Source organism: Drosophila persimilis, unplaced genomic scaffold, assembly GCF_003286085.1.
Source record: "Drosophila persimilis strain 14011-0111.01,24,50 unplaced genomic scaffold, DperRS2 tig00000002-arrow-pilon, whole genome shotgun sequence".
NCBI lineage: Eukaryota > Metazoa > Arthropoda > Insecta > Diptera > Drosophilidae > Drosophila > Drosophila persimilis.
Window position 1 is genome coordinate 17,670,317 of NW_020825289.1, and position 21,630 is coordinate 17,691,946.

General features: G+C 40.8%; 3 protein-coding genes across 6 annotated transcripts; 1 reads left to right on the top strand and 2 right to left on the bottom strand.

Moving 5' to 3' along the window:
- Positions 1–1,086: 1,086 nt before the first annotated feature.
- Positions 1,087–12,726, top strand: LOC6592637 (protein argonaute-2). Of its 4 annotated transcripts, XM_002017822.2 has the most exons (8): positions 1,087–1,112; positions 1,649–1,929; positions 4,032–4,193; positions 6,634–6,708; positions 7,481–8,269; positions 8,341–8,563; positions 8,644–10,254; positions 10,330–12,726. In XM_002017822.2, exons 3-8 carry the CDS (start codon positions 4,073–4,075, stop codon positions 10,466–10,468), a joined length of 2,958 nt encoding a protein of 985 aa, XP_002017858.1. In that variant the 5' UTR covers positions 1,087–1,112; positions 1,649–1,929; positions 4,032–4,072; the 3' UTR covers positions 10,469–12,726. The 4 variants fall into 4 exon arrangements, with proteins under 4 accessions (XP_002017858.1, XP_026841324.1, XP_026841325.1 ...); XM_026985523.1 differs by lacking the exon at positions 6,634–6,708; XM_026985524.1 differs by lacking the exons at positions 1,087–1,112; positions 1,649–1,929; positions 4,032–4,193 and adding an exon at positions 5,538–5,826.
- Positions 3,335–3,597, bottom strand: LOC6592639. Its single transcript, XM_002017824.2, has one exon. It carries the CDS (start codon positions 3,581–3,583, stop codon positions 3,401–3,403), a length of 183 nt encoding a protein of 60 aa, XP_002017860.1. The 5' UTR covers positions 3,584–3,597; the 3' UTR covers positions 3,335–3,400.
- LOC6592638 (39S ribosomal protein L53, mitochondrial) lies at positions 3,578–4,592 on the bottom strand. The gene is made up of 3 exons (XM_002017823.2): positions 4,419–4,592; positions 3,839–3,966; positions 3,578–3,780 (listed from the first exon to the last, which is right to left on the bottom strand). Exons 1-3 carry the CDS (start codon positions 4,562–4,564, stop codon positions 3,596–3,598), a joined length of 459 nt encoding a protein of 152 aa, XP_002017859.1. The 5' UTR covers positions 4,565–4,592; the 3' UTR covers positions 3,578–3,595.
- Positions 12,727–21,630: the final 8,904 nt, after the last annotated feature.

Here is a 21,630-nt window from a genome sequence, read left to right on the forward strand (position 1 = left end):
TTCATGTTTTGAAGCCCCAAGGTCGTTTCCCCCCCCTGAACGAAACGATACGGAGTGTTTGTATGTATTAGGCTTGTATGGTTGTCCCTGTCTGGCCCCAGTCGAGCACATATAGGCATACTGTTTTGAGGCAGTTTAGAGTCGGCACACAAATACATTCGCACACCAGCAAACGCAACAGCGACGACGCTCCACCATGGTCCAAACGACCACTTTTGTTGTCAAAACGAAACAAGATACATACATAGTAAATAACATGTATTGAGAATATTTTTACCAAAAAACTGTTTAAATAAAAAAAATTCTATTAGCACTGTGGGCTGAAGCGGAACCTCTACTTTTGTCTCCAACTGTCTTTCCATGCTAAAATGTTTCCGGTTTGATTGATCCATTATCTTTGCGTAATCTTTCCCGAGATCTTTTATCGAGAAGCAGGTGTAACGCCTCGTTAGGTGAGATAAGAGTCGGCTTTCCGAGCCTTGCGAATAAAATTAGCCTTTTCTGGGCATAAACATAAAACTTTAAAGCAAATGCGAGGTCGTATTTGCCCCGTCTTAGTTAGGCCGTGGGGTACGGTTTACATCACAAAACACTTAGTACAAACCGGACTGATTAAAATTCATCACAAAATTTATATCAGTAATTGGTTTTTTTAAATTTATAAGAGCAACAGCTGTGTGGCACCACTGATTTTGCGAATGTGGCTCCATCTATGGAAATCCATCTGGTACGCAGTAATGCTGAGTGATCAGGTTTTTTATTTAACTTTTAAAAATTAGGTTTTTGCCAACAAAAGTAGTTGCTGGGCCCATAGTGCGCTCGTGTGTGCCGTGCTTCTGCTCTCTCTCTCTCGACGACAATATTTATTCAATTCCAAAACGGGCATGCATAAGTTGTATCTGCTGCAAATCGCGCGCGTTAGTTGTACTTTTGGCTGATTCTCACATAACATAACGATCTCATCCACTAAAAAAAGCACAATTCTCCAACAGACGATTTCCAATCGAATATTCTCCTTGTGATCCAAGTAATTGCCAATTTTTGCAATTTTCTCGCATTGCGTTTTGCGTCGATTTGTTGGTGCTTTCATTTTGCAGAAACTTTGTGTTTATGTGAGTGTGCTGGTGTTATTAAGTGTATGTGTGTGTGTGTGTTAGTGTTTGTGGATTGCGTCTGTATTTTTTTTCCAACTCTGACTGGATTGTTGGGAAAGCTTTTCCCTCCAAAGTACTTGCGGCAATAACAAAATGCAAAAAACAACAATAGATAGAGAGATACAGAGAGAGAGAGAGAGAGAGAGCCAAGGCAGCACACACATTCGCAACCTTTGACTCTTACGCTCGCAACCATACTCTCACTCGCGAATAAAGCTTGCAAAAAAAGTAACTGAATAAAAATACACTACACCATAGCGTAGGTAGCGAGAAAAAAGTGTGTTGTCGAATAAACAAAAAAAAGCTTAAAAAATTTGCAATTTTGTCGCTGTATCTGCCTCTACTCTGCCTTCGTGTGTGTGTGTTTGTGTGTACGTGTTCAACGATCTGGCAACACCAACAACAACAGCAGCCACGAAAGAAATTGCGTTGCGGCGGCAGGCAACGCAACCGTGTTTCCTGCACTTACATATATTTCTTGTTTTTAACCAAAGAATCGTCCCCCACTGCTGTCCTCAGGAGCACCAAGAGCCTGAATTAATCAGAGTTAAGACGTGTCAATCTTTGACGGAGTGGAAAAAAAGCAGGCCGACGGCCATTCATTCAGCAAACAACCAGTAAACGCTTTTAATGAGTGCCCTTCCAAGAAAAGTCATAAGCTGCTGTCTCCAACAAGAAAATCGTCAACGAAAACTAGCTTCGATTTGTCGCTGATTGGCTGATAGGGGGCGAGCAAGAGCAAGTCCCTTCAAGTCAGCTGCAATTTTGCGATAAGGTGAGTAAACATTGGCCCCTTTGCCTGTGCCGGCATCAACAACCACCCACACAGCACACCCCACACTAGAAAGTATCCTGCAATCGGGCGCACTGAGGAGAAATCGAGTGTTCCAGAACAGCTGCAGGAACTTCTGGTCGCCCACGATTCGTTTTGTACAAAAAAATGGATGCAGGGGCATAAAAATAAACATAAATGGCGCCTGAGCATATGCTATGGGAGATTTCAAGAGCACACTGTTGTGCGAGCAGGACCACTAGTGCTACTAATATGTGTCGGTCATGGGACAGACATGCTCATGTCCCGGAGAACAGAGCGCTCAAGCTTCCGTTTCTGTTTATGTTTTGGGCAGAAAGGTCGCCGTAGACCATGTACTTACTTATGTATGTATATTCTCAGGGAAAGTATGTGTATGCTGCCACTAATAAAATGTATTGTATTGAAGGACAGTCTGCGTCCAAATGGCACCTGTATTGGTATGTGTCTCATCCAATTAGAAGGGTTGTTTTGCCCCCTCCCCGCCAACAGCTACTTTCACTCTCCTTACCCTACGCTACCAAATTACGTCAGTACATCGAAAGACAAAAGTCAATTGCCATACTCCCATAGGGACGGGCCAGGTCGGGTCGCGATGGGAGTTTGATTTCCAATATGGCCGACAAAACAGTTAATGGCAAGAAGCTTTCAGCTTGACATTGAACTTGGCAGACAGTTACAACTAGCAGTCAGTGTTACACTCTTAATAACCCTTACATTAAAGGCTGTGCTGTGTTGTTCATGTGCTCCGGTTACCAGTTGACAGCTCAGCTTCAAAGAAACTTTCACCAGGTTTGCAGCTGCCACACTCCAACAGATTGTCTTGCTGCATTTTTGGCTGTACATAGTTGTTGCCCAAACAGATACACACATACACACACACATAGATACAGAGCCCGCCATTTTAAAACTTTACCCCAAAAGCTTCGACAGTATTCTCAGTTCGTTGGTTTCCTATTTTTCCTGCGTGGGAGTGAAGAAACCACAAAGGGAGACTTCAAAAACGAAATGGAACTCCATCTTAACAGCTGTCTTGAGTTTTGGAGGATAAGAGCTTTTGTCTGTACCCAGTGCTCTCCTTTGTGGCCCTGTTGCATTTTGTGCTCAAAAAACTGTCTGCTTGACTTCCTCTCGAGGCCCCAATTATTATCGACTCCACTCCTCCGCCCATTTCAATTATAAGCTCCGGATGCCAGGCAGGCGACTGGCTGGACTCCAACTCTCATCTGCTGACATCAGCAGCAGGAGCAGATGATTTTCCGGTTTGCCAGAGTCCAAAACTGGTTTATGAAACCACCGACCCGACACAGCGGTCGTTGGAGCTGCCCTTTCGTTTAGTTATTCCCGAAAATACAATACAGTGGAGTTGTACATGTTAAGGCTTAAGTTTTTTTTTAATGTACGTGTGCAGAATTTCAATTTCGGGACTAACAGTTCAGAAGTCGACTGGCTTGATGGTGATAAACCGCGAGAGAATAAAAGCCACCAGTATGGTGGCACAGACGAAGCAAAAGGCGAACGTGTAGAAGCTCTCCTCGGTGAAGATGTCGGAAAATGCGGGTATATCCTGGTAAATCTGCTCGATGACAGCCAGGGTGCCTTTGTGCTTCTTTACCATGATGAAAGAGTTTTACTTCTTCTTCAACGCTTTCTTGCTGCCGCCGCCCAGCTTCTGTTTCTCTGCCTTGGTCAGTACCTTGTTGGTCACCTCCTCGGGTGGGGCCAAGCTGGAGACGTGTTTGTTGCAAAGCTCCAGTAACTCGAGGGTGTTCAGGTTGCCACTGTTGAAGCGGATCTCCTTTACTTTAGCTTGTTCTGCAGAAAAAAGGGGGACATTACAGATAACTATGCGAAAATAGTGCGATATGATTACCTTGCGCCGAATCAATAAGGGCAAACTTTATCGAAGCCGCCTGACGGTCACACACAATATCCGACTTGACCACGCACTTGGGATTTGTCTGGATCACCTTGGGTGTGGAGAGCAGGAAGAAGAATTCGCTGCAATATGGAAGAGATGGATGTCAGGCAATTAGTATATCGATTTTCTGCAATTCCCGTTTCAGCTGTACATCAACGCCTCAAACTGACGCCGACACCGACCAAAATGTCAACGGAGCGCGAGCTGGCTCCTGGCGGGCCAGCTCAGCTCCTGACGCACACGCTGCCGTTGACATTTCCCGATCTCCAGATCAACACCACCGTGGGCATCATTGGAAAGGTCTACGGTAAGTTTTCATTCGCCTCATCCTCACCCTCAACCTTGGTAGTAAAGTAATCGGTTTGCGTGTAATAGTTCACTGCACTTTTTGGTTTACTTTTGTTTCCTCATGCACTTTTGTTTCGAGAAAATTTTTCCATTTACTGACCGAAATGAGACCACACCACGAACTGCGCATGTTTCATAATCGATAAATGAAAAGCGCTTTTCCCCAGATTTCCCTCCCACTCACCGGGTAGACTTGACATTTTCCGCAAACGGATCAAATTGGAGTGTGATGCGTTTGACGCCTTTTAGGTTGATGCTTTTCAGCTGCTTTCCGATGGCCGAAACAATGCCGCCCGAACGTCGAAGAGTGCCACTAAATGGCACCGACATTTTAAGGAATTGGTTGAATTGCAAAATAGAATTAACAATAATTACGAGCGACGTAATATACACGCTGAAAAACAGCTGATAGCGATAACGAATATTTAGCTATCGAATTCATGGCAGCATCTTACAGCACTGGAATGCTGGAGAGCAACCCTGAACTGCATACACTGCAAACGCAATGACGACTCGTATCGACGTCCTGCTCGCACCCATTCTGTCTAGCCGGAGTGCTTTGCCCTCATTTAAGTGTGGTTAAGAGTGTACAGCATGCGTCACGCTCACACGTCGCGAGTACGATTTTTGTGTGGACGGTGTGGTGCCTGCTGTGGGAAAACCTGAAGAAAATTGCATTTTTTGCATAATGCGCGACGTGAAAAGCTAACAAAAGTTGTGGAAAATCAAAATTCGATAGTCTGGCCACAGTTTGTGCATAATTTCGGGCAGCGCGAACGTGTTTGGTGCACAAAAACCACGTCTCGAAAATATCAGATCAGAATTATACGTGCACACATTTTTGCTGCCATATTAAACGCATACAACAGCGTTTTATTGCTGTATAGAGCAGAGCCAGAGCGGAGCGGAGCACCAGGGCAGAGCATAGCCCAGAGCCCAGAGCACACACACTAACACTCACGAGCGAGATATGCGAGAATAAAGAAGAATTTTTCTTAGTTGTATTACAAAAGCATTAGGATACACATATGTATATAAGTGTATATATACATGCATATGTGTGTACATAGGAGTGTACATATAAACTAAACGAAAGCTGTGCCTACATTTGTGTTCTTTTCCAATACTAAACATACAAAACAAACAACAACAACCACAATAATAATATAAATAAACTAATGTTAATGCAAGCAAAGAGCCAACAGATCTTCAAAACCAGTCTGTGCTCATTCCAATACATATATACGTATATATATAAATAATTATATATATATAGATATTATATATAACTACGCCTACGCCACGCCCACGCGCAACAACAACAACATGGAGAATCAACCAAACGAATAAAACTTTAAACTAATTTAAAGTGTGATAAGCAAAAGGCTGAAATCTAAAAACAAAACAAAAAAACTATGAATAATTAGTAGAAACCAAAAGCAACAAGCAACATCAACAACAATCAATTACATATACACCAAAACACAAGACATCCAAACACGAGCCAACAACAACCTTTTTATACATTAATTAAACTATTTTTCTTAAATAAAACTTAACATAGTGCAAGAAAATGTATCCAGTCGGTCAACGTAAGTCGAGGCGATCGCCAAAGCAAAATAATCAAAGACTCGATACCCAGACTAAAAATTGTGCTGCCATCGCTCCCCCCTGACAGTACTTACAATATACATATACCATACAGCACCCACTAATCAAGTTTTTGATGTTCTACGACCACTCCAAAACTTCTACACAAGGCGACACGTGCGTGGAGAGCTAAAATTGCGCAAAAATTGGGTCAACGACCGTCGCGACGCAATAGTTGGTTTGGTTTCCTATTGGGGGGGGGGGGGGGGGGTTGCTTGGCTCTGGTCTGCTCGACAGATGCTCGGCCGGATGTACGTCTCAAAAAAACCTCTCCAATTGCGTCGTAACGAAAACCGATGTGGCAGAGCTTGCCGCCTATGCAACTCCTTCCTGTAGAACATCAAAAATAAACCCACTCGAAGAAGAGGGAATTTAGAGGTGCATTAACTAATAACAAAATGGTGGCTAACCCCAGACCGACGACATACACCCCCATACGATGGTCACTGATTTGGTGTGGGTGGAGCGGGGGAGACATTTGGCAGCAAGACGCACAACCAGACACATTTACCATTATATATTGTATACTATTTATTGATGACGATAAAAAATTGTAACTAAAATGTTATTAATCGCACTCTAATTTCATTTTCTTTTCTCGCCTCTTGTTTTGGTTATCTCATCATTTCACATTTGGTATTTTGATTGGATCTTACTTACCAAACAAAAAAACAAAAAACAATCATTGGCCATCACATTTTTTATTTGATTTATTTTTTCGTTTATTTGATTAAATTTTCTTTTTATAGAGTCACAGTGGACCCCCTCGCCCACGCGGGCTCAGAGTCCCTCTCAGGCGCAGACTAGCTTCGAAACGCTCACATGTAAATTTCTCTCCAACAAAAATTACCAACTAAAATTTACTAATTACTAAAAGTGTTATACAATTTGATTAATTCGAAAGCTACAAACTGTTTGTGTTTATGTGTTCTTTAGTTGATGTTCTTTAAACGATTCTACAACACTACTAACCTAACCCTTAAAGCCCAACACAAAATTAACTTTGTATAGCAATGTTACTAACGAATAACGATGTTGTTATTTTCCGTTGTTTTTTTTTCGTTACGTGTAAATGTTTTCTTTTTGTATGTATATGGAAAGTGCACTTAAAGTACAACACAACCCTACACTGAGATTAAAAAAAAAACCCCACCACTAAAGTTTTATTTCCGGGGCATGCCATTTGTTGCTTTGTTTACATTTTATTCTGGTTTCACTGTTCGATGGAGAATCTCCTTGGAATTAAACGGTATATAAGCAGTCGCGAGCAGTCTGGCAAGCAGTGCACTTATAACACTAGTTGCGTCTCCTTTTAACTAGTTGATTTTTATATGAAACTGATAATAATAAAATCACCGTTAGCAACGGTTATGATGATGTCACACTTGCCACACTTCAGTGTTGCACAAAATAAAAAGTTTACCAATATTTCTGAGATTCCATTATCCTATGCATGTGAAAACTGTCTTTTACACGCTGACGTTAGTTAGTGGCTAGTTTTGTTTTGTTTTCTCGAATTTTGTTCCGTTTCTGTACCTGTATATACTATTCGAAATCAATGTGAGAGATGAATCTAACTCGAAATTGGCCTTGCAGCACCACCAGCGCCGGGTTCTTCGGTCAATCCCACCGCTGTAACCAGCCCAAGTGCCCAGAATGTGGCAGCTGGGGGTGCCACTGTGGGTGCGACGGCCTCATCAGCAGCCTCCCAGGTGGCGTCCACCCTGGGAACCACAACCGGGACTGTGACTGCTGCGATTGCCACCGCTACTCCGACCACCAATCCGGATATGCCCGTCTTCACATGTCCGCGTCGCCCCAATCTGGGACGCGAGGGCAGGCCGATCGTACTTCGAGCCAATCACTTTCAGGTGACGATGCCTCGCGGCTATGTGCATCATTACGATATCAACATACAGCCGGACAAGTGTCCGCGCAAGGTGAATCGCGAGATTATCGAGACCATGGTGCAGGCGTACAGCAAGATCTTTGGCGTTCTGAAACCTGTATTCGACGGACGGAACAACCTGTACACCCGCGATCCTCTGCCGATTGGCAACGAGCGCCTCGAGCTGGAGGTGACACTGCCCGGCGAGGGCAAGGACCGCATCTTTCGCGTGACGATCAAGTGGCAGGCCCAGGTCTCGTTATTCAACCTGGAGGAGGCTCTGGAGGGTCGCACGCGTCAAATACCCTACGACGCCATCCTTGCCCTGGACGTGGTCATGCGACATCTGCCGAGCATGACCTATACGCCAGTTGGACGCAGCTTTTTCAGCTCGCCGGATGGCTATTATCATCCTCTGGGTGGTGGCCGTGAGGTCTGGTTCGGTTTCCATCAAAGCGTGAGGCCCTCGCAATGGAAAATGATGCTGAACATTGATGGTACGTCGCGGTCCCCTCTCTCTCCCTCTCTCTCTTTTCTTGCTAATCTCTGCGGTTCTTCCCCTTTTCAGTCTCGGCCACTGCTTTCTACAAGGCTCAACCCGTGATTGACTTTATGTGCGAGGTGCTGGATATACGCGACATCATGGAGCAGCGCAAGCCGCTCACAGACTCGCAGCGGGTCAAGTTCACCAAGGAGATCAAGGGACTCAAGATTGAGATCACGCACTGCGGCCAGATGCGGCGCAAGTATCGTGTCTGCAATGTAACCCGCCGACCGGCTCAAATGCAATCGTGAGTTCAAACGAAATCTGGGAATGCAGACTTCAGACTGCGGACAGTATCTTACGCTTCTGGTTCTTTCTCTTCGACAGATTCCCACTGCAGTTGGAGAATGGTCAAACTGTGGAGTGCACTGTGGCCAAGTATTTCCTGGACAAGTATCGAATGAAGTTGCGCTACCCCCATCTGCCGTGCCTGCAGGTGGGACAGGAGCACAAGCACACCTATCTGCCCCTCGAGGTGTGCAACATTGTGGCTGGCCAGCGATGCATCAAAAAGCTCACGGATATGCAGACCTCGACGATGATCAAGGCCACTGCACGCTCGGCACCGGATCGCGAGCGTGAGATCAACAACCTGGTGAAGCGTGCGGACTTTAACAATGACTCGTATGTCCAGGAGTTCGGTCTGGCCATCTCCAATTCGATGATGGAGGTGAGGGGACGAGTGCTACCGCCGCCCAAGCTTCAGTATGGGGGACGTGTGTCCACTGGCATCACCGGGCAGCAGTTGTTTCCGCCCCAGAATAAGGTGAGCCTTGCCTCGCCCAACCAAGGTGTCTGGGACATGCGCGGCAAGCAGTTCTTCACGGGCGTGGAGATCAGGATCTGGGCCATTGCCTGCTTTGCCCCGCAGCGAACAGTGCGCGAGGATGCCTTGAGGAACTTCACCCAGCAGCTGCAGAAGATCTCAAACGACGCCGGTATGCCGATAATAGGCCAGCCCTGCTTCTGCAAATATGCTACGGGGCCGGATCAAGTGGAGCCTATGTTCCGATACCTGAAAATCACCTTCCCGGGGCTGCAGCTCGTAGTGGTTGTGCTGCCCGGCAAGACCCCGGTCTATGCGGAGGTCAAGCGCGTGGGCGACACCGTCTTGGGCATGGCCACCCAGTGTGTACAGGCGAAGAACGTGAACAAGACATCGCCCCAGACGCTGTCCAATCTGTGTCTGAAGATCAACGTCAAGCTGGGCGGCATCAATTCGATTCTGGTGCCCTCCATCCGGCCCAAGGTATTTAACGAGCCCGTTATCTTCCTGGGAGCTGACGTCACACACCCACCAGCCGGCGATAACAAGAAGCCATCGATTGCTGCTGTTGTTGGTTCAATGGACGCCCATCCGTCGCGATATGCGGCCACTGTGCGAGTACAGCAACACCGCCAGGAGATCATCCAGGAGCTGAGCAGCATGGTGCGCGAGCTACTGATTATGTTCTACAAGTCGACGGGTGGCTACAAACCCCACCGAATCATCCTGTACCGGGACGGCGTCTCCGAGGGACAGTTCCCGCATGTGCTGCAGCACGAGTTGACCGCCATAAGGGAGGCGTGCATCAAGCTAGAGCCCGAATACAGGCCAGGCATCACATTCATCGTAGTCCAGAAGCGCCATCACACGCGACTCTTCTGCGCCGAGAAGAAGGAGCAGAGCGGCAAGTCTGGCAATATACCGGCCGGCACCACCGTCGACGTGGGCATCACGCATCCAACCGAATTTGATTTCTATCTGTGCAGTCATCAGGGCATTCAAGGCACCAGCCGGCCCTCGCACTACCACGTGCTCTGGGATGACAATCACTTTGACTCCGACGAGCTTCAGTGCCTCACGTATCAGCTGTGCCACACCTATGTGAGGTGCACGCGCTCCGTCAGTATACCAGCTCCAGCCTACTATGCCCACTTGGTGGCTTTTCGTGCAAGGTGAGATGAAAATCCCCTATAGCAAGTGGCTGTTCCTACAATTCTCTATTCTTTTCCCCCTACCTATGCCATCAGGTATCATCTGGTGGAGAAGGAGCACGACTCCGGCGAGGGCTCACACCAGAGCGGATGCTCAGAGGATCGGACACCGGGAGCTATGGCCAGAGCCATCACGGTCCATGCGGACACGAAGAAGGTCATGTACTTTGCCTAAAAAGTAGCCAAATTACCGAACCACAAACCCCAACAAAGAAACCCCAAGAAAACAATAACAAAAATCAAAAATTAAAAATCAACTTCGAAATTCAATTCGAATAAGCAAAGAGAGATGGAGAGAAAGAGAGTACCTCCCCACCTCCCCAATAACCCTCCCAAATCCCTCCTCAAATCAGAAAAGCCAAGCAAAGAGAAAGTTTAACGTTTAAGTTTAGAAAGTGAGAGAGAGTTTAAGGAGTATATAAGGAATATCTTGCATGCATTAGTTTTAGGGCAAAACGACACAACAAAAACCCACAGCAAACACTCAAACACACACACACACAGAGATCGACTCAAGGAGGGCTACAAAAACGTGAAAATGAAATCGCGACACGACAACGTGAAGAATTGATTATAGACATAGGGAATAGGGGATCGGGAAGGAAATCGAATGTTAATGCACAACAAAATGTGAAAATTCTCAACAGAAGCATAGCAAACAAAGCGAAAAGGCGAAAGGCTAAAAAAAAAAAATGGAAAACCATTTTAACAAAAACTAAACTTAAAGGGAACAAAACTACGAACGCAACACCAAAAGCCAAGCAGCAGCATTAATTATCTATCATCAAACTTACTACAAGAACACCACGAGAGAGAGACACAACTTTTGTAAATGTGGGGGGGAAACCAATTAAAAATACAATAAATTGTACAATATATTTTTACAAATAACGAATTGAAGACAAAAGGGGGGGGATGGAACGGATGGAATGAACATTTGAATAAGAATGAATGAACGCATACGACCAAAGGTTTTTAGTATACAAAAACGAATGAAAAACAAAGCACACAAAAAACAATTGAATATGTTTGCTGATCGACGACTCACACAACATACAACACACAAAAACCGCAATAAAACACCACACCACACAACAACAAATTAAAACTCTGATTCTCTGTACTGTGAACGAAGACCACCACCAAAATGAAAATAAAGATAAAGATGAACATTTAAGGGAAAACTAAACACCAATAAGTGGGGGCACTCGACTCGACAAAGGCATTAAAGCGCTGAAACACAACATAGAAAATACGAAACGAAAATGAATTAAATACTTCAATAACTAAAGTGCAGATTAAACTGAAAACATTTAATAGTTTGTAAGATTTGGCTCTACCAAAAAAACAAAGGAAAGAAGACGGACCGGACGGATATGATATATATATATATATATATATATATATATAGAGAGAGAGAGAGAGAGAGAGCGGCATAACGATAAATCCAATTTCTACAAGGGACAAAACGTATGGTATAAACAATTGCTATTAATATTTACATAGATTTATGACCATCAACAAATACACTGTACTAATTATAATTTTTTTAAAGAATCGGGGAAATAACCAACCAATACGAATGCGATACCGGAAATACTTAAGCATATACATACATACGATACATCAATTATATATATATGTGTATATATATATAATTTGTTCAAAAGTGCAAATAATATGCTGATATTTTGTGTTAGTCTTTAGTTAATCTTTTTTTATGCTCAGCGAGACACTCCCATACCGCCAACGCCCGTAAAACACACACGAACTCTGAGTCCCACAGGCATATCACTCAAATGTCCAATCCACCCTTTATTTATGTACCTTAACCCGTAAGCTTAACTTAACGATATTTAATTGTATTTAATATTTTAAATTTTTTTAGAGCAAAACCATTATTTGTTATTTCCTCGCGTCGCTGGGGCGAGAGCATCAATGTAATTTCGTATTTAAAATTAACATTAGCCAAGTGGTGTACGGGTAATATAGAGCAAGGAAACCAACTGCTTCCCACTACACTGTGTGGGTGGCAACAACATTTCAATATTTTACAAAGTAGTTTTAATTTGCCATTAATTAAATACAAAACAAAGAAACAAAACACAACAAACAAACGACAAGAGAAAAATGCAATATGGAAAGATGAATAATACATATTCTATATCGACGACACAGTTCAAGTTAACATTATAATGATTTGTTATTAAAATGCTATGCAGGAGGAGAGCCATCTCTCGCCGTCCCTCCTGCACCAGCACCTTATTTATACTTATACTTATACTTATGTATGTATGCTATGTACGAGTACAACCCACGCAAACCCCAACACAATCATCAAATTAGGCTTAGTTTTGCCAGTCGCATAAATGATGTGAGAATTGTAAAATTCAAAATATACATATATATATATATATATATTATATACATTAATTTGCATATATACATTTATAAAACTCTTACAAATTAGTCGGTAATCTTCAGAGCGAAATCACATTTCTGATCTGATCTGATCTGATTTCTTTTAATTGAATTGTAATTTGACCGCCGTTTCTATTTGTTCTTTGTAGTCACGTTTCAACACAAGGGATTAAAATTTTAAATTTATTTCTAAATGTTTACTTAAAGTAGAGTGTTTATTACCCATCATGCCCAAGCGGAATCCAATCCTATTTTTAAGCAAAAAGAAAACGAACACAATGCAAAAGGAAGGGATCGAGGTTAATACATTTACGATTTTCTTGTCTAGGTTTAAGCAAAAACAGAAGCAGAAGCTGAAGAGTGAAAGTGTGCCCGACAATGACAATGAATGCATCTCGTAGTTGTATAATGATCTGATCCTTAAATTCAGCAATAATTTACTTTCACCGAGAGACAGAATTGATTGATTAGCAAGTCCAAAAGCTTTAACTAATTGCTTAACGGAACATTTTTGAAGACCAGAGAGCGCTCCTCAAACCATGCAAGAAAACGGCCAATAACTATCCAGACAAGGGACAAGTCCCAACATACTTGTATCTACGTAGTTATAGGTGTATCTTTTACGACATTTAAATGTAGATGATCAGATCCTAGTGTACACTACGGACTTCCCTTTTCAAGCAATACACACACACATACAACAATTTAACGGTTTCTTCAGTGTGGCAGCTATCGAAGATAGAAGAAGAGAGGAGAGAGGTTGAAGAATAATAGGAAACAGACTTTGAAGAACAGTGTGGAACGTCCTATATCTTAAGTTCTACGCATAAGTCGGGGTGAACATACAGAAAGACAATTTAAATTACCATCTAATCTGTCGAAATTCAATTGAGCTTTATACTAAAAACAAACGACACGCATATTAATGGGATGGAATATCTACATAGATGGGTATAGGATCGGATCGATCGTATTGTTTCTACATATATTACTTATAAATGTGCCGTTTATAGATGTCTACAATTATATACAACATGAATACATATATATGTATATAGATATATATATATATATATATACATATATATAGGGATAAAATCAGAACAAAATCGAAGCTAGAACAGCAATTTGCACAACTCTTCCTAAAGGAAATAAAAATATATAGCAAGTCTAAAATACAATACAAGACAAAATCAATTTGCCACAATTACCAATTAGCCAGAGAAATCCAGAAATGATAAGGACTAAAAACACCAAGCAATTATATATCTCTAAATAATGTATCTTATATGTGTGTGTGTGTACTCTATACTCTTCCAATCAGTCCTCAGTCCACCCACACCATAACACACACGCACGCACGCTCACACTCTCAATGAATCAGAGATAATAAACATTAGCTGAAATTCGACTAGAAAAAATCGTATAGACATATATACATACATAATCCATACTTACATACATACATAAATATATATATATATATATATATTTATTTATATACGCGTAACCAATCTTCGATAAATGAGATCATCATCTGACAACATCCCTCAAAAATTACTTTAAAAATCAACCAAAATGCCGGGTAACTAATCAATAAATAAAATACATAATATTAGTTGTAATCTAAGCTGAATAAACAAAATACAATACATACATCGGCAAAAATAAAATAAAGAAGTTAATTGAGCAACGTAAATATGGGAAATCTGTAACTTTGGTGATCTTTTTAATTGTTATTAGGAAAAAAAAAACGAAAACAGCAAGTAATCAAGTTCAATGAATACAAATCAAACAAGTTCTAAATGTGACTTTAAATATACATAAAATACATATTATATTATATTATTTTAACAAAAAAAAACCAGAGATGAACAAAAACCAAACCTGATTCAGTTGGAATGCAAATTCAATAGCAATGCAATTTAGGATCTTTTTCGATACAAATCTTCAGGAGTCTAACAATTAGTTCTTAAGCGCTTCGACTCGATACAGAATACCATTCAAAGCAAAACAAAAAACAACAAATGCAATTAAGTTAATTACCAAACACAATTATATATACATATGTATAATATATATGTATGTTTTATACAAAAAAATTACAATTATTTTTAGCAAGTTTTTGCGACTTTATTCAAATTTTTTTTAGTTTCGAGACATTGGCCAATAAAATAAAAAGCGAGTTTTTAATTTGCGTTTAATTAAGGAAAACAAACAAAGCATATACACTCTTCATTTCTGTTCAATAAAAATATATTTAACTAAGATTTCGAAATGAATTCTTCATTCTTTTTGGAAGAAAATAATGTATTCGAAGCCTTGCGAAGGTAGTTGCCTCCAGCTGACGCTGGATCTCCTGCTTCGGTGCAGCATCCTATCCTGCCATCATAGGATTTTCTCAATTCTACATAAACCTTCGACCAAAAAATGTTTAATTACCTTTCAGAATTACTGCAGAATTATGTGTGATCAGTTTTCGAACAAATAGGCGACCAGTTGATTTGAAAAGGTTCGTGTTGTGGCATTTGCCTTGCTTTCGAACACCCATAACGTTGACTACTTTGGTAATAAATATATCAAAAGAATATATACATACGTTTTAAGCGCAGCTTTTGAAGCACCAAAATCGTATTTTTTGATAATTTTCCTACACGAGCATATTTTTTAACCGATTTTTGAATAACCACGAGGTATTACCGAGAACAATATATTTCCCCTATAATATGTTAAAACAACGGTTCGAAAAATAAAATAATCATCCAGTTTTGCATCTGCTTTTTTTCCATTTGATATTGAGATACAAAGGGAACTTGCAGAAGCACGAACCCTGACAATCGGTATACTTATATGTACAAAACAGTCCATCACTAGGCGCAGTTGTCATCCCTATGTCTACAGCCCAGACAGCAACCTACACATGCAAACGAATATACAAAACGGGCAGAGAGAGCGAGAGCGCCGCAGCGAAACAGATAGGAGCAGCAGATTCACCAAGCGGGTAGATATACATGTGCCAGAGCGAGAGAGAAGAAGCGCCGCGCTGCTTCAACGTTGCCGCCGCCTATAAAGAAACAGCTGCTTTTCGGAAGCGATCATTGTTCGGCTCAGGCCAGCGACAGACAGCTTCAGTTCCATCCGAGCGTACTCCATCCTCCGCAACTCATTCCTCTGGGAGCTAACTTTAACCTCCGCAACCACACTTCTTGGAGCGTTATTGAACCTCCGCAACCACACTTCTTGGAGCGTTATTGAACCTCCGCAACCACACTTCTTGGAGCGTTATTGAACCTCCGCAACCACACTTCTTGGAGCGTTATTGAACCTCCGCAACCACATTTCTTGGAGCGCTATTAAACCTCCGCAACCACACTTCTTGGAGCGTAATTGAACCTCTGAACTTTTGAAATTTCTTTTTCGATTTTATCGATTTAATTTTTATTTTTGAAGCAGTTTCGAGCCACCATTTTGGTTGATGCCAAATATTTATGACACGAGAGCCCCCTTGTTTTCAATTTTATTTAACGGATATTATTTGTTGTGAATACTTGGAGTTTTCAAGTATTTTTTAGTTTAAGAAAAGATCTAAAATCGTATAAAACATATATATTTATTCGGAAGACACCACTCTTCCTCATCAGCGATCTTTTCTTTTTCAATAATGAAAAAGATGGTAAATCGGACAGCCTACATTTCTGCAGCCATTGGCATATTCTTATAAATTAAAGGGCGATGAGTGCCTTTCAGCATGTTGTAAATATTTTCTATTCACAAAAGCCATCTTTTATTATTCCCTTTATTTGTTTGGCAAAAGGGCTATTCTTTTCAGAATATAGCTGCCCTTCATGCATCCATTTCCTTTTTTTTCGTTTATTTCTAAACCCTTTTTGTCTGCTATTATACATTTATTGGTATTTAATTTATCATTGGACCACTTATAGTTCGTAGACACAAACACTTTTATCAAGTGCTCTACGATTTAGCGTCTATGAGAAGCGCATGGACTAGAAACCGTAAACCACTCCAAATCATGCTTAACGCATTTTTCAACAATATTTCTTGCAATATTTCTATCGCATGGATTAGTTTTGAAGCATTCAGTAAATATTTGAATATGATTTAAAGAATTTTCAAAAAGAGCTTGTGTTGGATTTTTAATTCCACGGAGGCTCTTTCCATCAGGAACTACTATTCTTTGACAGATAGTACATTCAATGTTCAGTTCGAACAGAACCATTCCTAATGTGTAATTTTGTTTACCGTCATCCTCCAAATTTACCTTTTCAGGTATTTCTAGAGGCCGGTGCTGAACCAACTAAGCTACTGTTGGGCTATCATATTTCCACCCAATTTCGCGCTTTAAACTATTAAAATATTCTTCCAGGGTTCTTGGTTGAAACCCCTGGTATTTACTTGTTTTATATCTTTTATTTCTAAAAGATCTTTTGTAATATGATTGATTCTTTTGCAAGTTTCAATCAGCCTTTTCAGGCAACTGGCTTGGTAATCTGATTCGGTTATTTTATGGGGTCCGAATTTAATCTTTCCCAAATAACTTGCGAATTCATCCAAGCGATTGGTGAACGTTCTATTGGCACGGAAATATGTATTGTTCAATACATCGAAACCATCGTTCATACTTTTTTAAAAATGGATGTAGCAATGGCTGCATCCTTGTCTTCAAAAGTATCACGATCAGCAAACATTTTAATGCCTGTGCTGACCGTATTCGAAAAAACATGAACAGCCAATTCGGTATTCATTCTATCATATCCTTGCGGATTGATCTGCTTTTCCGTAATCTTGGGTGCCAAGCGAAAAGAGTTTAATGAATCGACTTCATAAAACTTTTCGATCACTTTCCATGTCGCTTTTCCGACTGGTGTAGTTGTGTTCAAGAAGTTATTTCTAACACTCTTGAGTAAATGTACGTAATCGCACACGAACTGAGGCACTGGCGGATTGATCAATCTTTCACGGTCTATTTTTTCAAGACCCGCCGTGTTTACTGCTGCCTGATCGCAGACTATAGCGCGGACATTTAAGCCGGCTGCAGTGCAACACTTACCCGCCTGACCAATGGCTTGGGCGTATTTGTGAGTTACATTTTTGTTAACAAATATTGAGTTAACAAAATAGCTGTAATCACTTACCAGCCCTCTAACAAGGAATGCCAACATTCCAGTGGCTTGGGGGGAGTATTGTTCCTTATCGGAAATTCCGTCTCCCAGGTCTACGTAACCAATTGCTCGGTCAATATTGGCAAGATAGCATATTTCTGGTTGGATGAACATTTCATCAAAAATTAGTGAACAATTTCTGTGACTCTCATCCATTTTATGTACAAGTTTCTTCAACTTTTTAATATGTTCGCCTTGAAAGCCAGGCTCAAATACTTGGAGCGGCGGCGAAACACATTGTTTTTCTTCATGAGTCCTGTTCGTGCTCTTTGATTTAAGTTGAGAAATTTCTTTGTCTTAATCATTTATTTTTTGGAAATAATTTGTACTATCTTCACCTTGGACAGTGAATGCGTGCAATTTTTCATGCAAATTTGTAATTTCCTCTTTTAGGGAAATATTTTCCTCATTTAGGGCTTTACATTTCTTTTCCAGAAATTCATAGCCGGATTCTTGAGAAGAATATGTATCTTCATTCTAATTGATATCAATATTATCTATTGATAGATCTATGTTATGCTTTTCAATATTATCTATTGATAGATCGGCAGTTTTGTTTTCAATATCTTCTATTGAAACAATGTCTTTTTTTTTGCCAATTGCTGAGCGAGCTCTCAAACAATGGCTTATGTCCTAAATTAACAAAAATGTAAATAAAAGTAATTAATATCATTTTAATTTGTTTGAATAAAGTACAATAGCGGGTGGAACGTTGTGAGTTGCTGCTGCGGCCGCAACTCTACATTTATACCCGACAACTAGTCAGTATGGCTAAATTAAACATTTGTGAAACACATTTGTGTAGATTCGACACACGGACAGACTATTAAAACTAACTAGAAACTAACTTTTTTTACTAACTTACCCAAATTTTCGGTTGGAAGACTTCCTGTTCGAAGCCTCCCGTTCAAAATACACTCCTTCTGGAAATGCTTCGCGCATACTTGGGAGCGTGTGTTGTATTTTGATATGTTTAGGTTTTTAATCCATTTATCATGGATTTCACCCATCCTCGGAATAGCAAACAACAATAATACAACCATATTTCTTGGTACCGCTCAACCCCCGCCCTATTTTGGTACTACGAGACTCTTTCAGGTACCGGCCGTAGCGCCGTCACAACAAATATATTCAGCCAGGCTCCATTTTTCCCATTCACAAAAATGTTCCGATTTACTTTTGAATACACATAAATTGGGGCTCCCGTTTTCACAAAAACAATTATAAATATATATGTATGTCTATGTGCTGTTTGCTCTGTATCCTATTTTTTAGACTGCTTTTTTTTTACATATTTTACCTTGTTCTAGCTTGTATTGTGAAAATCTTTTTTAAAATCTTTATAAAATACGTACATATGTACGTAATATTTAACTTGCCACCTCAAGATAGATGGATATAGGTGGTTCCGGAACATATGTTCCGTCCACGCGTTGGGCAGCTCGGAACAGAGCCTTCCATGTACCTTGCTCAGGGGCCTGAAACATTTATTAATTATCTGTATAATGATTATAAAATACATTTTTCTTACCCCAATATTATTTTATAGCTCATCTATAAATATGCAGAACAGCTCTGTCTTCTTACTTCTTTACTCTAGACGCTCGGCGTTGCCGCACCTCTCAATATTGCTCTTAAGCGGCTCGCCTTCAGTCAATGCTCTAAAATATATTTCTCAAATAAATTAATAATATTAAGCATTGTCATTGTAAAAAATATAATTGAGCTTATCCGCAAGAAGTTTCACAGAAATGCTCTGGATAGACGATTCGAGATTTTATTCATGTTTGGACTTCAATTAAACTTAAAACTAATAGTAATCGCGTATAGGGAACAATTTCATGGGTAATCAACGACAAGCGTAACCTCCGATCACCAAGAATCTTCGTTTGCGTGTCGCCGAAAGCGCATCGACAACCAAGATTCTTGGTGATCGGAGGTTACGCCGCCCTAGCATGAACTAAGCCTTTTAGTGCGGGGGCAATCGCACTTAGAGAGCTCTCACTGTTTGTAGTTTAACCCTTAGAAAACCGTCCAGTTGAGTTTTTCCACACGAATACATTTTACATTTGGGTTTCTGGCAACCTATTTGTTAATATTACTTACCAAAATGTACATACCGTTTTTCTAAACTGGATCTGTTGTTATTATTCGTGACCATACTTTGTTTTACATTAAAAGTAACGACGTCATCGTGACAAAATTTCTTCAAATCTGCTTTTCATATAGCTTCATCAATACTTTCATATATTTTCAATGATTTTAAAAAGCATAAATCCTGGTGCTCTTACAGCCGAGAAAAACTACAAAGTTGTCGCGGCATGTGGTGAGCAGAGCTGAACCACCTCTTCGCTAAGTCTCCGGCAGTCCGAGCGTTGAATTGTTAGATTTTCCTTATCGTACAAGGTAGCTACTATGACCAATGACATGTCGTAGACAGCTGCGATTTATTTTTTACGGAGCTTGAATTGAGAGCTTAAATTTGCAATTTTTAAGGTGTTATTTGCTCGTGCCATCCAACGAGCTTGATGCATTTTTGTTCGTTTTTTTGTTTTTTTTGTTCGCCACCTAGCTATATTATGGAGGTTTTAATTTTCCGAAATTCTCTTGTAGCATAATTTGGTCGGGACAAAAGTGACGTGGCTAAGAGATAATATTAAAATAATAAAATAAAATATATTAAAATAATAATATATAATATAATAGGTACACAGAGGCAAAGGATACTAATCATATGCCTAAATAGGTATAAAATAAGCCAATCTGACACAAAGTCATTAGCTATGTTTCAAATCAGTTTGGAAAACAAAATTATGATGGTAGTTAAATGAAATAGGGTATAAAGATGTCCATACTCATAGCGGATACCTGTTGACCAGAAACAATGACTTTACATTACATAACTCTTGAATACCCTCCACGAAAATTATGAAACTTGAAGAATTGTAGCGTAGTTCAGGAGAAGGATATAGTAGGAAGGGATAGGATGAATCTACAAGAATAATTTACAACCGTTTCCCTCAAGGTGTTCACCTAATTAAATGAAGGGGGTTAAGTGGGCTAAGTTCGTTTTTTCATCGGTATATTTCTGACTGTCGGACGGTAATACTGCTGCTCGCTCCTGCTCCTCTCTTACGACGAAAAAATGAGTCGGGAGAGCGTAATTTCAAATGGACCATTGACATGGGTATGGACAATAGGCAAAAACAGCCAAGTCACATTGCTAGCTTCATAGAAACCTCACCTCGACGAAAAGGCCGATTTTCTCTTCAAGATATATTGGGCAAAGGGGTTGATTTTACCTTGCATGCCTTGCGCTTTCTGGGCCGTTTTGCCTGTTGTCCATACCTTTTTTCCTCAGGCATTTCGGGGCGCGCGATTTGAAAGAACGGCCGTAGACCCAAAATGGCAAATATAATAGATAAGAGTTTAATCAGATGATTAGTTATGGGATATTGTTATGTTTTTGGCCTAATTTATGGTTTTAGCTAGCCAACACGATCTTAGCTCAATTAATACTGTACAAATGAAACGAAACCCAAAAACCACTCGTACACGAAGTACGATCCGTTTGTTTGTTTTTGTTCGTTATCGCCGCCACAACGTACCGAGCCGAGCCGGACGAAATCATTTTTGGCCTCTTGAGCACGTGAATATTGTTGTCGTTGCGCCCGTTGCACTTGCAGCCTGAGTTGGTGTTAGTTAGTGGTTAGTGTGTGTGACTCCGTGTCGTGTT